The sequence below is a fragment of the Zonotrichia albicollis genome, chromosome 10, assembly GCF_047830755.1.
Source record: "Zonotrichia albicollis isolate bZonAlb1 chromosome 10, bZonAlb1.hap1, whole genome shotgun sequence".
Lineage (NCBI taxonomy): Eukaryota > Metazoa > Chordata > Aves > Passeriformes > Passerellidae > Zonotrichia > Zonotrichia albicollis.
Window position 1 is genome coordinate 1374188 of NC_133828.1, and position 20789 is coordinate 1394976.

Below are 20789 nucleotides of genomic sequence, written 5' to 3' on the forward strand. Positions count from 1 at the left end.
AGCCCGTGCTGGGCAGTGAATCAGCAGCAGCTGCAGAGGGTGGATCAGCTCCGAGGGGGAATTTGCACATCCAGGCTGGGATCAAACAGCTCCTGCCTGTCCCGCTGCCAGCAGGAGCTCAGCACGGAGCTCACACCTCTGCAGGGAACAGCCTGGCACAAATCATGGGATCACAGGCTGCACTGGGCTGGGAGGGACCCCAAAGCCATGGCAGGGACACCTCCCACTGTCCCAGTGTCCCTGGCCTGGGACACTGCCAGGGATAGGCAATCTGCAATCACTCACAGCAGCTCCTGCAATTTGTAATGTCCCAGTAAACTGCATCTTTAAATAGCTCAAGCTTTACCTTCTCTGCACAGGAAACTCATGGGAAAAAAAGCAATTCTTCATTAAGCTTTACTTTAAGGTACCTGTGCAGTGTATTTAAACTGCCAGAGGGCAGGGTTAGATGGGATACTGGGGAAAAATCCTCTCTGTGGGGATGGGCAGGCCCAGGCACAGGGAGCCCAGAGAAGCTGTGGCTGCCCCTGCATCCCTGGAAGTGCCAGGCCAGGCTGGACAGGGTTTGGAGCAATGTGGGATGGTGGAAGGTGTTCCTCAGGCTGGAACTGGATGGGCTCTAAGGTCCCTCCCAGCCCAAACCAGTCTGGAATTCCATGACTGTATCAGCCACCCCACCACTGTAACAGCTCAACAGGAAATGTCCCATAAATGTCCTTATCCCAATGTCCCTGACCTCCTGCCAAACTCTCACCCTGGTCCTGCTGAGCTTCCATCCCAAGGGAACATCCATCCCACTCTCCCAGTGTGGATCAGTTATCCTCATTAGCAATTACTGCTGAACTGCATGGCATTTTGCTGCTGGCTCCCAAATTCAAATCCCACTTTGTCACATTTCATTTTTCCCCCCAAAATGCCATTCTTGCTGATCCACCACATCTGCTGACTGCTGCACACCCTGCACAGCTCACCAGCAGCTGCCTCAGCAGCTGGCACTGCCCAACCCAGGCTGTTCCCAGCCCCTGGGGGTGAACAGGGGCTCGGCCTGCTGGCCCTGGAGGGGACAGCTCCAGCTGCCACCATCAGCATGACGTGGGCAGCCAGACACTGCCCGCACTGAGATCATCTGCTCATTTGCTCATCTGCTCATTTCATCATTTCATCACTTGGTCATTTGTTCATTTGATCATATGATCCTATGATCATTTGCTCATTTGTTCACTTGATCATTTGTTCATTTGATCATTTGCTCACTTGTTATTTTGATCATTTGTTCACTTGATAATTTGTTCACTTGATCATTTGTTCATTTGACCATTTGCTCACTTGATCATTTGATCATTTGCTCATTTGTTATTTTGATCATTTGTTCACTTGATCATTTGTTCATCTGATCATTTGTTCATTTGATAATTTGCTCACTTGATCATTTGTTCATTCGATCATTTGCTCATTCGATCATTTGATCATTTGATAATTTGCTCATTTATTCATTTATTAATTTGTTCATTTGCTCATTTGTTCATTTGATAATTTCTTCTCATTTGCAAGACTCTGAGCTCAGGCTGAGCCTGTGCAGGGCAAACCCAGCAGCGTTCAGCAGCCAGAGGGAATCCAGGATGGAAGCATCGGAGGGGAAAGGGATGCCCATCCCTCTGTGAGGGGGGCATTGGCACCTCCAGGCTGGCATCAAACAGCTGCTGCCTGCCCTGCTGCCAGCACAGAGTCCAGCCCAGAGCTGCCAGCCCTCTGGGACACAGAGAAACCCAAACCAGGGAAGGGCAGGACCCCAGGATGGGCTGGGGTGGCTGCAGCTGTCACTGCAAGGCCTCCAGGAGCGTTACCAACAAGGGAGCAGAAGGAATGAGTGTCTGAAGCCCCTGGCAACAGGAGGTTCCTGGCTCCTGTGTGATCCTGCGAGCTCCTGCAAGGCCCAGGGTCGCTGTGGATGGAGCAGCTGGGAAGAGGCAGCTCCCCAGGCTCTCCAGAGCTCCTCACCTGGTCACAGATGAGCTCCCACTTCTTCTCGTTGTCGTACTGCCGCAGGAGCCGGGCTTTGTCGGGAGGCAGGTTCATGGCATTCTGTGGAGAGACAGCACACTGTGAGCATCAGCCCCAGCCAGGCCCACTGCAGCACACCCAGGCTGAGGCTGCTCAACTGCTTCCTGGGAATCCCTGATGCCAGGGCTGCTCAGGAACCAACCCTCCCGTGTTGGTTTTGGCCCCAAAGGTGCCGGTGAATCACCAGGCACTCAAGGGCAGAGCTGGGACACACGAGGTGAGCGACCCAGGGCCAGCCCTGAGCTCAGTTCCTGGGGTTTTAGGAAAAAAATGTTCCCTACAAGGGTGGGCAGGCCCTGGCACAGCATCCCAGAGCAGCTGTGGCTGCCCCTGGATCCCTGAATGTCCCAGGCCAGGCTGGACAGGGCTGGGAGCACCTGGGATGGTGGAAGATGTCCCTGCCCATTGGATGAGCCATAAGATCCCTCCCAATCCAAACTAATTTTGGATTCTGTGACCATCCAGCCAAGAGGACAGGATTCCCTGAGCTGTCACAGCACAGGAGCCACTCTGTGCCCCATTCCCTTCCCCTGAGCACATTCCCAAGGGAAACACTGGCTGCAGGACAGTCCTCTCCCAACAGGACCATGAAACACCAACTCCATTTTACTCCAGCAGCCATCCAGGCTGGAAAAGCCACCACACAGCACGTTATCTGCATGACACAGATCCTGCAGCCAGGATTGCTGCTGCCCAAGCCCCAGAGATAACAATCCCAGACTGTGAGTGACAGGAGTCAGAAGGAAGGGGAGAGGCAGCAATTATGTGATCCCTATCGCTCCTTTGATGTGAGCTCTCCTTCCAGGACAGCTCTCTCTTGGGAAGAGTGGCTTTCCCAAGAGCCCTGGCCTGGAATGTGCAGCATAACTGTCGTGCTTGTGCTGCTGGAGAAGCCAGGGACAGCTGGATGGGACCCAGAACACCTGGATGGGACCCAGGAACAGCTGGAGAGCTCTGCAAACACCAGGTGTGGAAAGGATCCTGATCAGCACAGCAAGGCCAAGAGGTGGTGGAGAATCTGCTGAGCATCTCCTGGGCTCCAGCATCTCCTGGGCTCCAGCTGGAATTCCCAGACTGGCCCCAGTTAACCCAGTTAATCCTTGGGACCACAAACCTCTGGCTGCCCATTCCCAGTGAGGAAGAGCCAGCTGGTCACGGTGGCACCGGACACAACAATAAATCAGGAATCAATAAATCAGGGTTTCAGACTGAAATCCCACTCCAGGAGCACCTTCCCAAGGAGTGTGACACACAACCTCCAGGTTCATTCCAGCAGGATGTCCTGGGGTCCCTGGAACCACCCCAGACCCATTCTCTGCCCAGACTTCATTTCCTCACACAGACCCCATCCTAGGAGGGATGTGGACAAGCAGCACCTGTGGCCATCAGCCAACCAGGACACCTCAGTGGCACCTGGAAAATGGGAATTGAAGGAAGCTGCTGGCAGGATCACAGGTGCCAAGGGTGGTTCTGTGCCAGGGGATGCAGTGCTGACCACACTGATGGGCACCAGGCAAGCCTTGGGAATGAGGGGCAGCGGAGGATCTGCTCCATCCCAAGGAGTGTTCCTGCTCCTGGGGATCCCCTGCACACCCCCTGCTCCCATGGCTGCTCCTCCCAGAGCTTGTTTTCCATCAGATAACAATGACTCTTTCTCCTGCTCATCCATGCTGTCATGTTGACAGTATTTATAGGCTCTGATCATATCTGTGCTTGCTTCTCCTCTCAGTCTCTCAGCAGGCACCTTATCAGCCCCGCTTATCATTTCATGCACTTCTTGGTATTTTTCCTGAGGGTTCATCCAGCGCCATTGCTCACTGCTGAGCCATATTTCACAGCTCCACTGGCTCCCAGCTGGAGGAGAAGCTGCAGTGTTTACCTGCAGTGCAGCCCTTGCCAAGCCCTGATCTCCTTAGAGCTAATCAGCTTAGGCTCCCCGGCTGGCAGGGGGACAGGAACTGCCTGGAACCCTGGGCAGGCTCAGCCATGGCAGGGCTCCAGCAGGGATCTCAGCCTGAGCAGGGAAACCAGGGCCAGGCTGTGGTGGTGCTCACAGGGGTCCCAGGATGAGGGGAGAGGTGAGGATCTGACCCCATGCTTCAGAAGGCTGATTGATTATTTTATGATATATATTATATTAAAATTATACTAAAGAATAGAAGAAACAAAATATAACCAATGATTATCTGCTGCTGTGGGATGCAACAGGTGCATCTGGGATTGGGCTCATGGGGTTGTTTCTAATTAATGGCCAATCACAGTCAGCTGGCTCGGACAGAGAGCAGAGCCACAAACCTTTGTTATCATTCCTTCCTATTCTATTCTTAGCCAGCCTTCTGATGAAATCCTTCCTTCTATTCTTTTAGTATAGTTTTAATATCATATCATATCATATCATATCATTAAATAATCAATCAGCCTTCTGAAACATGGAGTCAACATTCTCATCCCTTCCCTCATCCTGGGACCCCTACTAACACCACCACAGCCACCCCACAGTCTCTGCAGCCCCTGGTCTGATCCCTGCTGGAGGGACGTGGGAAGGGCAGAGCCACCCTGGTCACCTGCACAGCCTGAGGGAGGCCTGGATGTGCCAGTGGGTGCCCAAAGGAGGGCACAGGGATGGGGAAGGGTCTGCAGGGACAGACATGCAGCACTTGGGGTCACTGGGTTTGTGCAGCTGCAGAACAGGAGACTGAGGGGAGAGATCTCAGCTCCTGAGGGACAGCCCCGACCTCTGCCTGCTCTCTGTGACCAGGGACAGAACCTGAGCAATGCCTGGAGCTGTGCCATGGGATTTCAGGTTGGATTTTGGGACAGGCTCTTCCCCAGAGGGTGCTGGCACTGCCCAGGCTCCCCAGGGAATGGGCACAGCCCCGAGGCTGCCAGAGCTCCAGGAGGGTTTGGACAGCCCAGAGTGGGATTGTTGGGGTGTCTGTGCAGGGCCAGGAGCTGGATCCATGATCCTTCTCACTCAGGATATTCCAGGACTCTGCCAGGGTATTATTATTATTATTATTATTATTATTATTATTATTATTATTATTATTATTATTATTGTTATTATTATTATTACTACTACTACTACTACTATTACTATTATTATTCCAGGATACCTTCTCTGAAACCTGGACTAAGCATTTTCTTACTCTCAACAGCCCCTCCCTGCTGGAAATCGGGATCCCCAACCACAATATTTTTACCTGCATGGGAAGCAATAGTTTGGTTTATTTCTACATCCCTGCACTGCTCCCAGGCCCCTAAGCCCAGCCCCAGCAGCAGGATCTGAGGCAGGGGCTACTGAGCTGGCTCCAGGAGCTTTGCTGGAGTCCCCCCCAAGCAGACACATTGGGTTTTCTCATTCTCCCTGCAATGACTCACCAACGTCTCCTGGCCACTTCCAGCTCCCGCAACCCCGGGCTTCACACATCCCAGTGCTCTTCATTAATGACAGGTCTATGTCCTGTGGTTTCCCCTGCCATCTTTTCCCAATTAGAGCTTTGGAGGCTTCTGAGAGCAGAACTATTCCCTTCCTCAAACAATCCAAACCCTGCCTGTGTCCCCTGTGTCACCACCCACTTGTGCAGCTGGAGCTGATTTCCATAAAAAATGGATCCCCAGCTTCCACGAGGATCCCATAAAACCCTTTCCCGTCAGTGGGAACTGCAGCTGAAGCAGCCCCACTGCTCTTCATCCTCATTTCCATCCTCATCCCCATCCCTGGCCAGGGATGGCTCCTCCCAACCCAGGTGAAAAATAACCATCCAGTGTCACAGACATGTTTTATGGAAAATCCTTTCCTTGGGATTTTTCCTCCTGAGAAGCTGGGAGGCCTCAGGAACAGAATGCAAACAATGGTTATCTGCTGCTGTGGGATGCAACAGGTGCATCTGGGATTGGTCTCATGGGGTTGTTTCTAATTAATGGCCAATCACAGTCAGCTGGCTTGGACAGAGAGCTGAGCCACAAACCTTTGTGATCATTCTTTCTTTTTCTATTCTTAGCCAGCCTTCTGATGAAATCCTTTCTTCTCTTCTTTTAGCATAGTTTTAATGTAATATATATCATAAAATAATCAATCAGCCTTGTGAAACATGGAGTCATATCCTGGTCTCTTCCCTCACCTCCCTGTGAACACCGTCACAATCCATCTTATTTTACTTTTAACATTTAAAATTTATTTAAAAAATTTTATTTTAACCTGGATTTAAAAAATAAAATAAATGAATTTCTGGCCAGGCTATTTTGCCCCCCTGTCCGAGCAGCCGAGCCCAGGTGAGCTCCACAGCTTCCCCCTGTTCCTTCCTCCCAGAGCCTGGGGGATCAGTCCCACCCTCCTCAGTGCAACTTTCCACTAGCTCAGGGTGCCCCCAGGCTGGGAGGGGGAGCAGCCGGGCTCTGGCACATCCCCCTGCCTGCAGAGGCTGCAGGAAAGCAGAGCCCTGCGCTTCCGAGGGCTCAGCAACACCTCCAGCACAGCCCTGGAGGAAGCACAGCTGGATCCTGCCCAGCCTCCTGCTGTCTGCAGGGGCTCCTGGCCAAGCCCTGCTGGCTCCAGGAGCACGGCACTTGGCTCTTCCCCCCCGAATTCCAAGTTATTCACGTCTGCTGCTGCCTGCCAAACAACCTAGGTAAGCTTTCCATTCCTTTTGGTTTGCTCTGGCTTGGCTGGATAAAGCTGGGCCTTAGATTAATCACAGTAGCAGATGGAAAACTAGGGGGAGAACGAGCAGACCTCCAAAATATTAAATTGCTGAAGAGTTAAAAATAAAACCAGAGTGCAACAAGGAAATTTATGTGTTTTTAACCTATGAAACAAAGCCCGGCTCCATCCAAACTGGCGGAGCCTCCAACTCCAGGTTTTAGGACTAAAAATCTCATTTGTGGACTGATCTGCAGGGTTTGGGCACCACCACCACGGTTTGGCTTAGTCCTTGGTCTCAAAGATGTCGCTTGGGGTTGTCCTGCTGTCCCTTTCCATGGGAAAAGGCAGCTGCTGGTGACCACACGTGGTGGCCCCAAAGTGCTCCTGCAGCCAGCAGTGTCCATGGAAAATGCTGGAACACATCCCATGTGGCAGAGCAGGATAAAGCACCCAGCCAGCACCATCCATGGAAAATGCTGGAACACATCCCATGTGGCAGAGCAGGACAAAGCACCCAACCAGCACCATCCATGGAAAATGCAGGAACACATCCCATGTGGCAGAGCAGGACAAAGCACCCAGCCAGCACCATCCATGGAAAATGCTGGAACACATCCCATGTGGCAGAGCAGGACAAAGCACCCAGCTGGAGAGGGAAGCACCAGCAGATGCCTCCAGGTGCCACCTGCAGCCCAGGTCACACCAGCACCAACGCCAGTGCCAGTGGTGGAATGGCTGAGCTGGGCTTTTTCCAAATTATTCCTCCTTTTCCTGAGGATCAAAAGGCCCAATGTTTTGGAAAACCAGTGTAGGAGCAACTCAAAAGCATGAGCATTGCTAATTAATAGCATTGCTAATTAATAGCATTGGGCTGCTGCTCTTATTGATCACATCAAGTCCGCATCCCTTTTATTAATGAATCCTTAATGACATTAATGAGCACAGAGTCCTCCTGATCCATTTGTTCCCATGAACGGCCCTGGATGTGTCAGTCGGAGCTCATGAAGCCCTAAAATGTGGGATGTCCTCACCATCCAATGGGTGGGGATGCAAAAGGCAGGAAAGCAGAGTCTGGCAAAGGAAGGTGAGTCTGACCAACACCAGCGCTGGAGGAAAGGACATTAAAACCATCCCAGCAAAGAGTTAAACTCCATAAAAAGAGTTAAACACTCCCATAAAGGCACTGCTGACCTTGAAAGGAATAAAGGAATCCCAGGAAATCCTCCTCCTCTACCAATCCTCCACAACCATCCCTAAGCCACATCCCCAGGTGCCACATTTTGAACACTCCCAGAGATGGTGACTCCACCACATCCTTGGGCAGCTTGTTCCAATGCCTGACTGCTCTTCTAGGGGAAAAAAATTCCCAATATTTAACTTGAACCTCTCCTGATACAACTTGGAGTCATTTCCTGTCATCCTTTCACTTGGGACATGGCAGAAGAGCCCAAGCCCACCTCACTCCACCCTCCTGTCCAGGAGCTGTAGAGATCAATGAGGTTCCCTCTGTGCCTGACAAAAATTCCAGAAGAACTTACAAAATTCCAGAATAAACTACAAAATTCTAGAAGAAATTACAAAATTCCAGAAGCAGCAGATCCTGGCCCCAAGCCCTGCTCACTTGCCATGGCTGGAGAAGGCTCCTCACCCTGCCCTGTTCCCAACCCCTGTCCTGTGACCCTTCCTGCAGAAAAAGTCTCTGTGTAGCTCCAGGAGCTGCCTACCAAAACAACCTCGGGATTTTTGTGCAGCATTAAAATTTAATTCCAGGGCCTGGCCTGTAAAACAGCCCTTAACATTCTCCTAGAATATTAAAATGCAACTTTTTGCAATTTTCTGTGCTGCTCAACTTCCCAGCCCTGCTTCAGTGTGTTTATTTAGGAAAGCCAGAGGCAACTGAAGCTGAGCTCCAAGTTCCCTGACTCTATGAGGAATCCAAGCTAGGCTAAAATTAAATGTGCTTATTGTTCTAATCCTCCTTCTCCCCTCCTGTTTTTTTTTTTTATTAAACTTGTCTTTGATCTAAAAATACCAATGCTCTGCCTGCACCAGGCCTTTCTCCTCCTAAAGATGGCCTGGATCCATAGGGAAGAGCAGGAGAAGCTCCCATAGCATGGAGGGATTGGATGATGAGACAGGACAGGGTGTGTGGAGCTCATCCCTGGGAAATGATTGGGAAAAACACCCAAGCCAAACTCCTGGAATTCTGGATCTGTGATTCCCCACGTGCATCTCTGTGGGCCTGAGGTCATCCAGGAACATCTACTTCACACATGGAAGGGGAAAGCTTCCAAAAGCATTTGGAAGGGGATGTAGAAAACCGTGGTGACAACCTGCGGTTCCTCAGCGGGTAAGGGAGGACTGGAGCATCCAGGAATCCTGTGGAAGGGGAATATTCCTTGGGACACCAGCACTTCCTGGGTGTTCATGGCCACCCAGCCCTGCTACACCATCAGCCTGGAATCCTGATGGAGCCTGGCCTGGGGACAGCCAGGAGTTCCTGCCCCACGGGGCCCACACGCAAGGCACACACTGAGATTCCCATGTTTTGCCCCCACTGTGGTTTTCCATGACTTTTCTGAGCCCTTCTGTGCCTTTCCTCCTTCCCCACGTGCAGCTCTCTGCTCCCTTTGATCAGCACTCCATTTGCATATTTATCATTAATTAGCATTTCCTTCCCAGAGGTCAATCAGGGCACTGTAGGGATGGAAGCAGCGCCAGGGAGCCACTGTGGGATCACTCTCAGTGATGGGACAGGCTGGAAATGAGGGACAATCTCCTCAGGTATTGGAATCCCCATCCCTGGAGGAATTTAAAGCCATGAGGATGTGGCATTGGGAGCAAGGGGCAGTGCTGGGGAATGGTTGGAGATCTTGGAGAGCCTTCCCAACCTTCAGGATTCTCTGATTCTCTGATCCCAAACCCCTTCTCCTCACACAGCAGTGGGGTCTCACTGGGAGAGCCATCCAATCCCTCTGAGGGAACTTTATCCAGGGAAACCTCTGGAAGGTTTTGGGACCTGAGGGCTGCAGAGACCACAGAGCTGCTTGTTCCTCTCAAAAATCCAGACTCAGCTTAATGGCCTCACGTTTTGGGAAAGCTGAAACCACATTAACTCACCACTGGGAAAGAATTCCATGGTAGGAACGCTTCAAAGGCCAAGCCAGGCCTGACTCACTCCAAGCTCTGAGCTCGTCCCATGGCTTCATCAAATTGCTCACTGCTGATAAGGCAAACCACAAAATCCAAAATTGAAGCCCTTCCAGTGAAATGGCAGAGAATGTGGCTCCCAAAGAACCAAGATGTGATTCCAAAGGAAGTGTCCCAGGCCAGGCTGGAGTGCCCTGGGATAGTGGGAGGTGTCCCTGCCATGGGATGGGATGGGATTTAATATTCCATCCCAAACCAGCTGGGATTCTGTGATTTCTGTGATATTCCTGAGGATGAAAAGGGATTTTCAGAGGGTGGATGGAACAAAATCCCCCCGAGCTCCCCTCACATGGAGGATCCCTCAGTTCCCCTACAAAGGGATGAGCTGCTCAGGGACATCAGCCAAGTCAACCTCACTCAGGAAAAGCTGGATAAAACTCTCATCAGAACACTTAAACTTCACCTAACTGCAATTCCTGAGGTAGTTGATGATCCCAAATTATCCTAAGCACACTTCTGTGATAGAGATGACATGTATTTTCCAATCAGAAATGATGGAATTCCAGAGAGGGTGGATTGGGAAGGGCCTTAAAGCCCATCCCATCCATCCCTGACACCTTCCACTGTCCCAGGCTGCTCCAAGCCCCATCCAGCCTGGCCTTGGACACTTCCAGGGACACCACAGCTTCTCAGGACAACCTGTGCCCACAGAAACTCCCCTCACACATGGACAGAAACCCATGGAATTCATCCCAAGTGAGCTCCTTATGCAACACCAACTGAGATCTCAACTGCAGCACCCACAGAAAAACCCCCACGTGGCAAAATCCCACCAGCATCCCCTCACAAGCAGATGGAAAACATCCCCCAGAGCCAGAATAACCCACAGGGATGTGTTCAAAGGGACACAAATAAAATCCAAGAGCAAACCCAACCCACGGGCCCGGCACGGTTCAGTCCCAGGACACCCTGATGGATGCTGCTCTAGGAACAAAACCTTCATTTCAATAATATCAAGGGTTGGATAAACCAAGAAAAATAAATGAAGTCAGGGATAAAAAGCCTGGCCCGGGGCCTGGTCCCAGGTTTTCTGTCTCCAGTGAATGTCAGCATGATCCCTTCCTTGGAAAACCATGTCCTAGACAAAAGTGCTGCTCTGGAGGCAGCCAGGAACTCACTCAGATGCTCAGAACTGGAGCCTATTTTTAATTTTTTAATTCTCCCTGAGCTCCCAACTCTCTCCTCCCAACATCCTCCAGCCAATCACGGTCTCTGGAATCCCCTCACACTGCCCAGAGGGAGCAGATAAATCAAAAGAACTTGTTAAAAAATGCAAATTATTTACATCCCTCTTTGCTGCACTCAAGTGCTTGCTGAACAGGGACAGCAATTTATTTGGAAGCCTATTAAACCTAAAAATGTAAACACCAGAAAAGGCTCTCACACACCAAACCTCAATCCCAAGGGAATTTTTCACGGCAAGTCACAAACTTGGATTTATACTGGAAATATTTACAGGTCTCACTACAGCAGGCACCACTCCAGCCCGGCAGAGGAGGTGCAGGGAAGCCAAAACAAACCCAAATCCTGTGATTTTCCAGCCCCAATGAGCAGTAATTCCTGCAGCAGGGCTGCTGTGTCCTGTGCTCCGGTGTCACTGTCCCCAGGGCTCCCTGCCACTGCCTGGCTGGCAATAAATCACTGAAATCGTGTCTCACACACACATGGGCGTTGTGTGAGTGATTTCAGCGACTGAAATCCAGCATTTCCAGACACCAGCCCTGCTTTTTGCTGCTTCACTGGACACAAATCTCATGGCACCTCCTTGAAATATTATTTCTGAAGTGTTCAAGGCTCCACGGATTTGCCAAGAGCAAGGCACCAGGATTTCAGTGGAAATCAGAGGTTTTTCCCTGAGCAAACACCTCTGTCTGCCCTCCCTTTGCTCCCTTCCCAGAAAACCCAGTGTCCAAATTCCAAATTCATCCACCTGTCCTGCCTGCTCCTGCTCCCTCCTCCTGGACACGGATATTTTACACATGTCAGACCCAGGAATGCATCAGTGTTAAGTTTCCTTAATTTTTTCTGGATTTGGGGGAGTTTATCCCCACTTCCATTGGATTTCCATGGATCTCAGGGTGGGTAACTCCACTTTCCTTCAATTTCCCTGGGTCTGGGGGGGTTTATACCTATTTCTTTGAGTTTCCCTGGATCTAGGAGGGTTTAAACCTTATTTCTTTGAGTTTCCCTGGATCTAGGAGGGTTTCAACCTTATTTCTTTGAGTTTCCCTGGATCTAGGGGGTTTAAACCTTATTTCTTTGAGTTTCCCTGGATCTAGGAGGGTTTAAACCTTATTTCTTTGAGTTTCCCTGGATCTAGGAGGGTTTAAACCTTATTTCCTTGATTTACCCTGGATCTAGGGGGTTTAAACCTTATTTCTTTGAGTTTCCCTGGATCTGAGGGGTTTAAACCTTATTTCTTTGAGTTTCCCTGGATCTGGGGGTTTAAACCTTATTTCCTCAACTTACCCTGGATCTGGGGGAGGGTTTATCCCTTTTTTCCTTGAGTTTTCCCGGATTTGAGAGGGTTTATCCCCCTTCCCTTTTATTTTCCTGGTTCTGGGGGGGGTTTTTCCTTCATTTCTTTGAGTTCCTGTGGATCTGGATGGGTTTATCCCCCTTCCCTCATAATTCCCTGGATCTGGGAGGGGTTTCCTCCCTATTTCCCTGAGTTTCCCAGCATCTCAGGTGGTTTATCCTTTTTTTCCTTGAATTTCCCTGGAGGGGCCATATGAGAAGCAGCTGAGGGCACTTGGTTTGTTGGAGAAAAAGACTGAGGGGAGACTTATCCCACTTTGGAGCTTCCTCCTGAGGGATCACTCTGCTCATTCCTTAAGCCCTTTTACTGTGGCCGTCCCAAAACCAGTCCCAAAGGAAGGTGCTAGACCAATAAATGTTTGAACTCGCCCATAAAATCCCTGCTAGGTTACTTTTTCCAAATAAATCTGTGGCTGTGCTGGCTGGGCTCCCGTTCCCGAGGCAGTTCTGGATGCTATTTTTAATCTCTGTGAGAAGATGAATCCCAAATTTCTGGGCAATGTAAGCAGGCACCTAAACTCAGGAGAAGAAGGGAAGGGAGAAGGAGAAGGAGAAGGAGAAGGAGAAGGAGAAGGAGAAGAGAGAAGAGAGAATTTCTTTCCAGCTCCTGTCATCCTTGCAACTGAATCCCAGAGGATTTCTCACCTGATGGCAACACATGTTTACAATTCCCTTTGTTTACCCACAAATATGTTTCTAATTTCATCTTTTCATGTCAGACACGCTTCACCTGCTCACCCCCCCCCCCCCAGACATCCACCTCGTGATTTTCCCGCTGCAGGAAGCCTGGAACCAGACAAAACTTGGATTTCATCAAAATTCCCTTTGATGAATGCTTATAAACTGTAAAACAACAGGAATTATGATGGAGAATTGTGCTGCAACACCACATTGGTATCTCCTGCCAGGGGCACACTGAAGGTGCTGCCAAAATCATGGAATCAAGGAATCACTGAGGTTGGAATAGATCTCCAAGAGCACTGAATTCAGCCTATGATGGATCACTCAGACCAGAGTGGTGCTGACGGCACAAAAATTGAGAAATTATTCCACACACCTGCTCTTCCTCAGGCTCTCTAAGGCACAACTGTCCCTAATTCCTGGCTGAATTCGTTTGGCTGCCAGGATGGTTCTGGAGAAGGACCTGGATTCAGTTATCAGTAAATACACAAGGACTGTGAGGTGCAGCTCTCAGGCAGAAGGAGCTGGGCTGGCTGTCAGCACAATCAGGAACTGAACAGATTCAGGCTTGAAGACAGAAACAGTCCAAAATTATTTCTAAAGAGGCTTTCCTGGGAATATTTTATTTCTAAAGAGGCTTTCCTGGGAATATTTTAGTCCCCTGGGAGCAGGTGCCTGTGGCATGTGGCACCTGTGTGCAAGGGTGTCACCCACGAGTGAAACTCTGGGATTTCATGGTCACCCACGAGTGAAACTCTGGGATTTTCACCTCTGGCTCTGGAAGTGCTGACATGAAGAGAGCTTTGTGAAAGGAGCCCTGGCTCTCCTCGGCTTCCCACGCCAAGGGCTGGGAATGGGAATTGGGTGAAAGAGCTCCTGGGCTCCCAGGCAGAGCATGGCACGGAATGAAAAGGAGCCCTGGGCAGCACATGACCGGGATGAGCAGCAGGATTAATCCCACCCTGGCACCAGGAACAGCCAGCTCCCAGCCTGGCACTGGGACAAGCACTGGGTCAGGCTGGAATACCTCAAATTCCACTTGAAACGGTGCAAAAACAAACCAAAAATCCTTTTATCCACTAAGTATGATCCAAGTCTGGCACGGGCAGCTCCATCCTCGGAGGGCAAACGGGATCCAGCCCTGAGCAACCTGCTGGGATTGCCTCAGCCTGTCAGGGATTCCAGGGAATCTCACTGGTGCTGGGAGAAGCAGCAGCAGCAATCCCACAGCACGGGGCAGACAGAGCTGAGGAAGTTTTGTGCTCCACATCACAAACAGCTTTTACCTTTAGCTGGAGTTGGCAAAGCAGAAATATTCTTCCCGGCAATGGTACTTCCTTATCAGCCCCACACTTCATTACCCTTATCTGCAAGAACTCCGAGATGCTATCGGCAGCTCCCCGCTTCCGTGGCTGAAGGAATGCCAAAAAACCAGCCAAGAATGCCAAAAACCAGCCAGATCCTCGTGTGTGAGCTCAGCCACACTGCCTGGATGGAGTGCACTGGGGAGCCAGGGATCAGCTCCCCCTCCAAGCCAAAAACAGCTCCAGGGGGAGGCGATCCCTGCTGGGAGCTGTGTGTTCCTGGGGCTGCTGTGCTTCCCCTGGCATCATCTCAGCTCCAGGGCCTCCACACAGCACCAGCCTGTGACTCCTGCACCTTCAGAACCTAGTGAGGGTGTCTGGAAGCCCTGTTGGAAGGGGCTTCCCTTCCACAAGACCCGAATTCTGGGTCCCATACAATGTGGTGCCGATCTGGAGATTTTGGGGGATTCTCCCCTCCCAGCCTCACCTGCCCCTCCAGTTGTCTGGGAACCTCTCAGGGATGGCCAGCAGGACTTGTGGGTTCATTTTTGGGGCACAAAGATGAAAAGAGAGCCCCACACCAAAGGGGAGTTGTGGATCTGGCTGCACCCAGCAGCTGCCACCAACACGGAGCAGTGACAGCAGCGCCCCAGAGGAGAGGGGAGCGATGGCACAGCCAGTGCAGCAGCTGCTCCAGGACAAACCCAAACATCTCTCACAGCAATGGAGCTCTTGGATGGTGCTCCAGCACCACAGGTCCCCTGAGGGGAGGCTCCAATCCCAGGGTGCCACCAGCACCCCCATTCCCAAAGGGAGCCAGTGGGCATGGACCTGACCCATCCTTCCAGAAGGCTCCAGCTCCTCCATGCCTTTGGGAATGTCTTCTCCAGCTCAACAGGCACCAGAGATTATGGGAAGATTGTAAATCCCTGCATTACCAAGGCTGCAACCAATTGCTCCTAATGATGCCCCTTTGGAACATATGCTCAGCCTTCTGTCACGGCACTCAAAGTGGCTTTGGAAGCAGGGACAGCCCAGCACAGCCCCACAAACAGGATTTCACACTTCCAGGGTGGAATTCTGCCTTTGATCAGGCACTGGGGGACAGCAGCACCCCTGGGGCACCCACACAGCTCCAGAGGGAAGGACCAAATTGGGAGATTTGGGCTGGGACTTGGCAAACAGCTCCTTAAAATCCAGCTCCAGGCAGAGGGATGGCCCTGATCCCCAGGGAATGTCACATCCCCAGGGCTCCAGAGCTCAGGGAATGCTTGGACAAGGTCTCAGGGATGCACAGAGGTGGGGTGTGTGTGCAGGGCCAGGGGCTGGATCCATGATCCTGTGGGTCCTTCCAGCTCTGGTTTGAGGTGGAAAGGGAATTCCTACAGCAGCCAGGCACTCCAGCACTCAGGGGAAATGGGGCTGGGGGAATGTGGGCACCCCAAAGCAGGGGGGACACACTGAGCAGGAGCAGCAGCACAGCCCTGGCTGCCCCAGGGATCCCAGGCACGGAGAGAGCCTGGCTCTGCTCCTGGGAACTGCACACACAGAGCCACGCTGGGCACTGCACAGCTAATTAGTGTTCCTTTCTGTCACTAATGAGGCTGGGAAACAGCACTGGACGTGTGATGTCTGTGTTCCAGGATGGATCACAAACCCTCCTAGCCGAGCAGGGGAGGGGCTGGGATAAATCCCCTCTGCAGGAAGGGAATCCCAACGAGGGACTGGGAAAAATTCCCTCTCTGAAGGAAGGGAATTCCAGCTGGGATAAATTCCCTCTCTGAAGGAAGGGAATTCCAGCTCCATGGGGTAAATTCCCCCTGCAGGAAGGGAATCCCAGTGAGGAGCTGGGGTAAATTCCCTCTCTGAAGGAAGGGAATCCCAGCTCCATGGGGTAAATTCCCCCTGCAGGAAGGGAATCCCAGTGAGGAGCTGGGGTAAATTCCCTCTCTGAAGGAAGGGAATCCCAGCTCCATGGGGCTGGGGTAAATTCCCTCTCTGAAGGAAGGGAATCCCAACGAGGGACTGGGATAAATTCCCTCTCTGCAGGAAGGGAATCCCAGCTCGATGGGACTGGGATAAATTCCCTCTCTGCAGGAAGGGAATCCCAGCTCGATGGGGCTGGGGTAAATTCCCTCTCTGCAGGAAGGGAATCCCAGTGAGGGGCTGGGATAAATCCCCTCTGCAGGAAGGGAATCCCAACGAGGAGCTGGGGTAAATTCCCTCTGCAGGAAGGGAATTCCAACGAGGGACTGGGATAAATTCCCTCTCTGCAGGAAGGGAATCCCAGCTCCATAGGCAGCAGTGGGAGCTCCACACCCTCCTGCCAGGGTGACACAGGTGACAGAGTGAGGAGCACCCAGCCATGCTGCTCTTACATCCATTCCCAGCAGGGAAGAATCCTGATTTACAGCCCTCATTTCCTCCTGGATGCCCAATCCAGGTGGTTTTCCTACCCAAACAGGTGCCCACACTGAGCTGGCACAGGATGAGGAGACCAAACCAAACCCCACAACCCAAACCTCACAGAAAGCACCAGTTTTATAAACACATCTTCCCATTTCCTTTGGACAGTGAGGTCTGTGCCAGCTTCAGAAGTCCAAGAGCTCAATCCTTTTCCATAATCCCATTTATTTCTCCACCTGTATTTTAGCCTTTTAAACAATGTAAAACAAAGGCACACCTGCAATTCCCTCTTCATTGCCTGTGTTCCAGAACAATGCAGGAACAGCCCCACAACACCTGCATTTCAAATGTCACCTCAGCAGATGGTAGAGAAGAGCCCAGGAGGGACAGGTGACAGCAGAGGCAGCAAAGCACAAAGCCTGCTTTCCACGGGCTTTCTCTGAAATTTCCTTGGAAGTGATGTGGCATCAAAACCAACTTGGCACAAATAACAATTGCGGAATTAGGGCAGGACATGGATACGGCCTCTGCCCAGACTTCCAGCAGCTGTCTGGGGAATCTGAGCTGATATTCTGTATTTAAACAGCATTTATTTCATATTTCTAAGGTACAAGGTGGATTTTGTGGACAAGGATTTATTCCAGGAACTCCTCACAGGATTTATTCCAGGAACTCCTCATAGGATTTAATTCCAGGAACTCCTCACAGTGTAAGGTGAAACAAATCCTTAAATTTGAGTGAAATGGCGGAAACTGATTCTCACAACAGATTCCAAGGTACAAATGGATGGATGGATGGATGGATGGATGGATGGATGGATGGATGGATGGATGGATGATGGATGGATGATGGATGGATGGATGGATGGGGATGGGAGTGTGCCAAGGACAGGGGGCACAAGGCAGCAGCTCAAAGGCCCATGAAATCATGGAATCATTTAGGATGAAAGAGACCTCTAAGGTCACCAAGCCCAACTCAGCCCCACCCCATCCTGCCACAGCATGGTCAGAACTCTCTGCCTTTCCAACCTGCACAGAATTCCAGGAATTCGGACCAAAACCTCCGGCTCAAAGTCACCCGAACAACACATCCACAACACATCCCCAGGGACGAACACAAATCCACACAAGAGCTGCCAGAGGGGAACGAGGAGAGAGGCTGGGACTGTTCCAGCTGGGAAGTGGGTCACTGAAACAGCACTCGGCTCATCATTAACCCCCTGCACTAATCAGGCTCCTTGGAAAGGTGGAATCCAGCAGGAAGAACTCAGGAAACCCTGCCTGGATGCCCAGAGCTCCCATCTCAGGAATGAGGAGTTATCCCTGGGCACAGGGCAGGAGCTCTGTCCCACAGGGAATCTTCTCCCCTCCCAGGCATCAGCTGGGAGCTCAGCTCAAGCCTTGGAATGAGATTAAAGTGCCCTGAAAGAAACAGCAGCTCTGGGGAGCAGCAGGAGCCCCGGGAATTCTCCTCTGTGCCATGCCAACCTGGAAATGGGGCTGGCCTCCATGGGAAGCAGGAAATCCTGCATGGATCAAACTCCTGCACGTGCTGGGGGCTCAGCAGGAACCCAGGCTGATCCCAAGGGAATGGACAGCAGCAGTGTCCCTGCACTCTGCCTTTGGCTGCAAATTCAGGACAGAATTCAGGATATAATCCAGAACGTGTGCGACTCAATAACCACCCACCTTTTTTATGTAAGGCAGCAAAATAACTCAAATAAATCCAGCATTTAGTGGTTATTTTGCTCCTAAATTCCCAACTCTGCACCTCCAGCAAGTTCTGGGGAGTAGAAATTGGATACTTCAAAATCCCACTTTGCCTCTTCACCTGCATCCCAGTTTCCTCCCAAGCTCCCAGTTCAGGAAGGAAAACAAGCATCCCTCATGGACAAGGGCCAGGGGAATGCTCCTTGCCCTGGGCTAAGGGACCAGGAGGTTTCACTGTGGCCAAAATGTTATTTTTATAAATATTTGCCAAGCTTAATTACAACAAAAATATTCCAAACATTTTTTTTCCACCTCACAGAAAGCAGCAATCGAAACCTGTTGCTAAAGGTTCCCTTGGAGGAGTTGAAACCCAACTTCTGAAATGCAAACCCTCCCTGAACAAGTTAAAAGCAAAAAATGGGATGCTGGAACAGCTTCTGTGTCCAAACACAGACAGGAAAACAAGTGTGGATAAAAGGAAAAATCCAGCCAGAGAACAAGGAGTGGTGGAACTGCTCCGTGTGGGCTGGGGGCAGGTGGCCAGGCAGATGGAACAGCCTCATCCCAGATGGACACACGGCTCCAGAGGGTCAGCATGGAGCAGGAACCCCCCTGACAATGGGACAGGGAAGGGAACAGGCTGGGCAGGGGCTGCACAATCCCTGAGGGAGCCGGGCAGGGGCTGTAGAATCCCTGAGGGAGCTGGGCAGAGGCTCAGCCTGGAGCACAGGAAGATCCAGAAGGGAAAAGCTCTGCAGCAGAGCCCTCCCCAAACTTCCCGCACTTTTTTTCCCCCTCACGTTTTTCTCCCACTCTTTGGTTTTCCCCTCACAGTAAGGGAGCCGGGCCAGGGAAGGGAACAGAGCTGGGAAGGGGCTGGAGAATCCCTGAGGGAGCTGGGAAGGGCTTGGCCTAGAGAAAAAGAGGAGCCAGGAGGGAAAAGCTCTGCATCAAACCCTTCCTCAGACTTCCCTCATTTCTTTCCCCCCTCATGTTTTCTCCCACTTTTTGATTTTCCCCTCACGGCAAGGGGCTGAGGGGCTGGGGCGTGTCAGGAAAGGAAACGGAGCTGGGCGGGGCCTGCAGAATCCCTGAGGGAGCCGGGCAGAGGCTGCACAATCCCTGAGGGAGCTGGGGAGGGGCTGCACAATCCCTGAGGAAGCCGGGCAGGGGCCGCACAATCCCTGAGGGAGCCGGGCAGGGGCCGCACAATCCCTGAGGGAGCCGGGCAGGGGCTGCACAATCCCTGAGGGAGCCGGGCAGGGGCCGCACAATCCCTGAGGGAGCCGGGCAGGGCTCACCTGGAGCACAGGAGGATCCCCAGGGATCTTTTCCCTCTCTGCAATTCCCTGCCAGGAGGGCACAGCCGGGCGGGTCGGGCTCTGCTCCCAGGGAACAGGGACAGGAGCAGAGGGAGCGGCCTCAGGCTGGCCCAGGGCAGCTCAGGGGGGATTTTGGGGCAATTCCTGCAGGAAAAGGTGCTCAGGTGGAGTCCCCATCCCTGCAGGGATTTCACAGCCCTGTGGATGTGGTCTGGGAAATGCTGGGGATGTTGGACTCCATGGTCTCCGAGGGCTTTCCCAACCCAATGGATCCATGGCAGCTGACAAGAACAGCTCCCTCCTCTGCCTACAAGCACCTGAGGCAGAACTGGTTCCAAGGCCTTTGCTCATCCCAGCTAATCCTGGATGTCCTGAGGCCAGCCAAGCAGGAATTCCTGGCTGTCACTGCTCCCACCAGCCAGGCTGTCAGGAAAAGGAGCACAAACACTTGGGATTCCACAGCCAGTGCTTCCCATTGACTGCAATCCATGGAATTAAAAAGGGCACTTTTGCTGCTCAGTCATACCATTAATATCAGCTAAAATTCCAGGCCCTCGGCTTAAAGTGAAACCAAAAGAGAGCATTGTAAACCAGTGTGAAACCTTCCACCACCACCATCCATCTTAATCCCTCTGAATTCCCCAAAATGAGACAGAAATACTGGAAGACACACAAAAGGCCACACCAGACACCTGTGAAGGGGAGGGCAAGACAGTGCTGTTGTTTAACCATGAAATCATGGAATTCCAGACTGGTTTGTGTGGGAAGGGACCTTAAAAACTTCTCATTCCACCCCCTGCCATGGGCAGGGACATCTTCCAGTGGACCAGGCTGCTCCAAACCCTGTCCAACCTGGATTTGAACCCCTTATTTTTCGCATCTCTGCACCTCTGAGAAAACACCTCTCTCACTG

General features: G+C 51.6%; 1 protein-coding gene across 7 annotated transcripts in view; it reads right to left on the reverse strand.

The window, feature by feature from the left end:
* FMNL2 (formin like 2) overlaps positions 1–20789 on the reverse strand; it is a 113612-nt gene that overhangs the window by 46638 nt on the left and 46185 nt on the right. For all 7 annotated transcript variants that reach the window (XM_074547778.1, XM_074547775.1, XM_074547774.1 and 4 more), the window contains exon 2: positions 1999–2082. In XM_074547778.1, coding sequence (XP_074403879.1) covers positions 1999–2082 — 84 coding nt within the window. The remainder of the gene's footprint in view (positions 1–1998; positions 2083–20789) is intronic.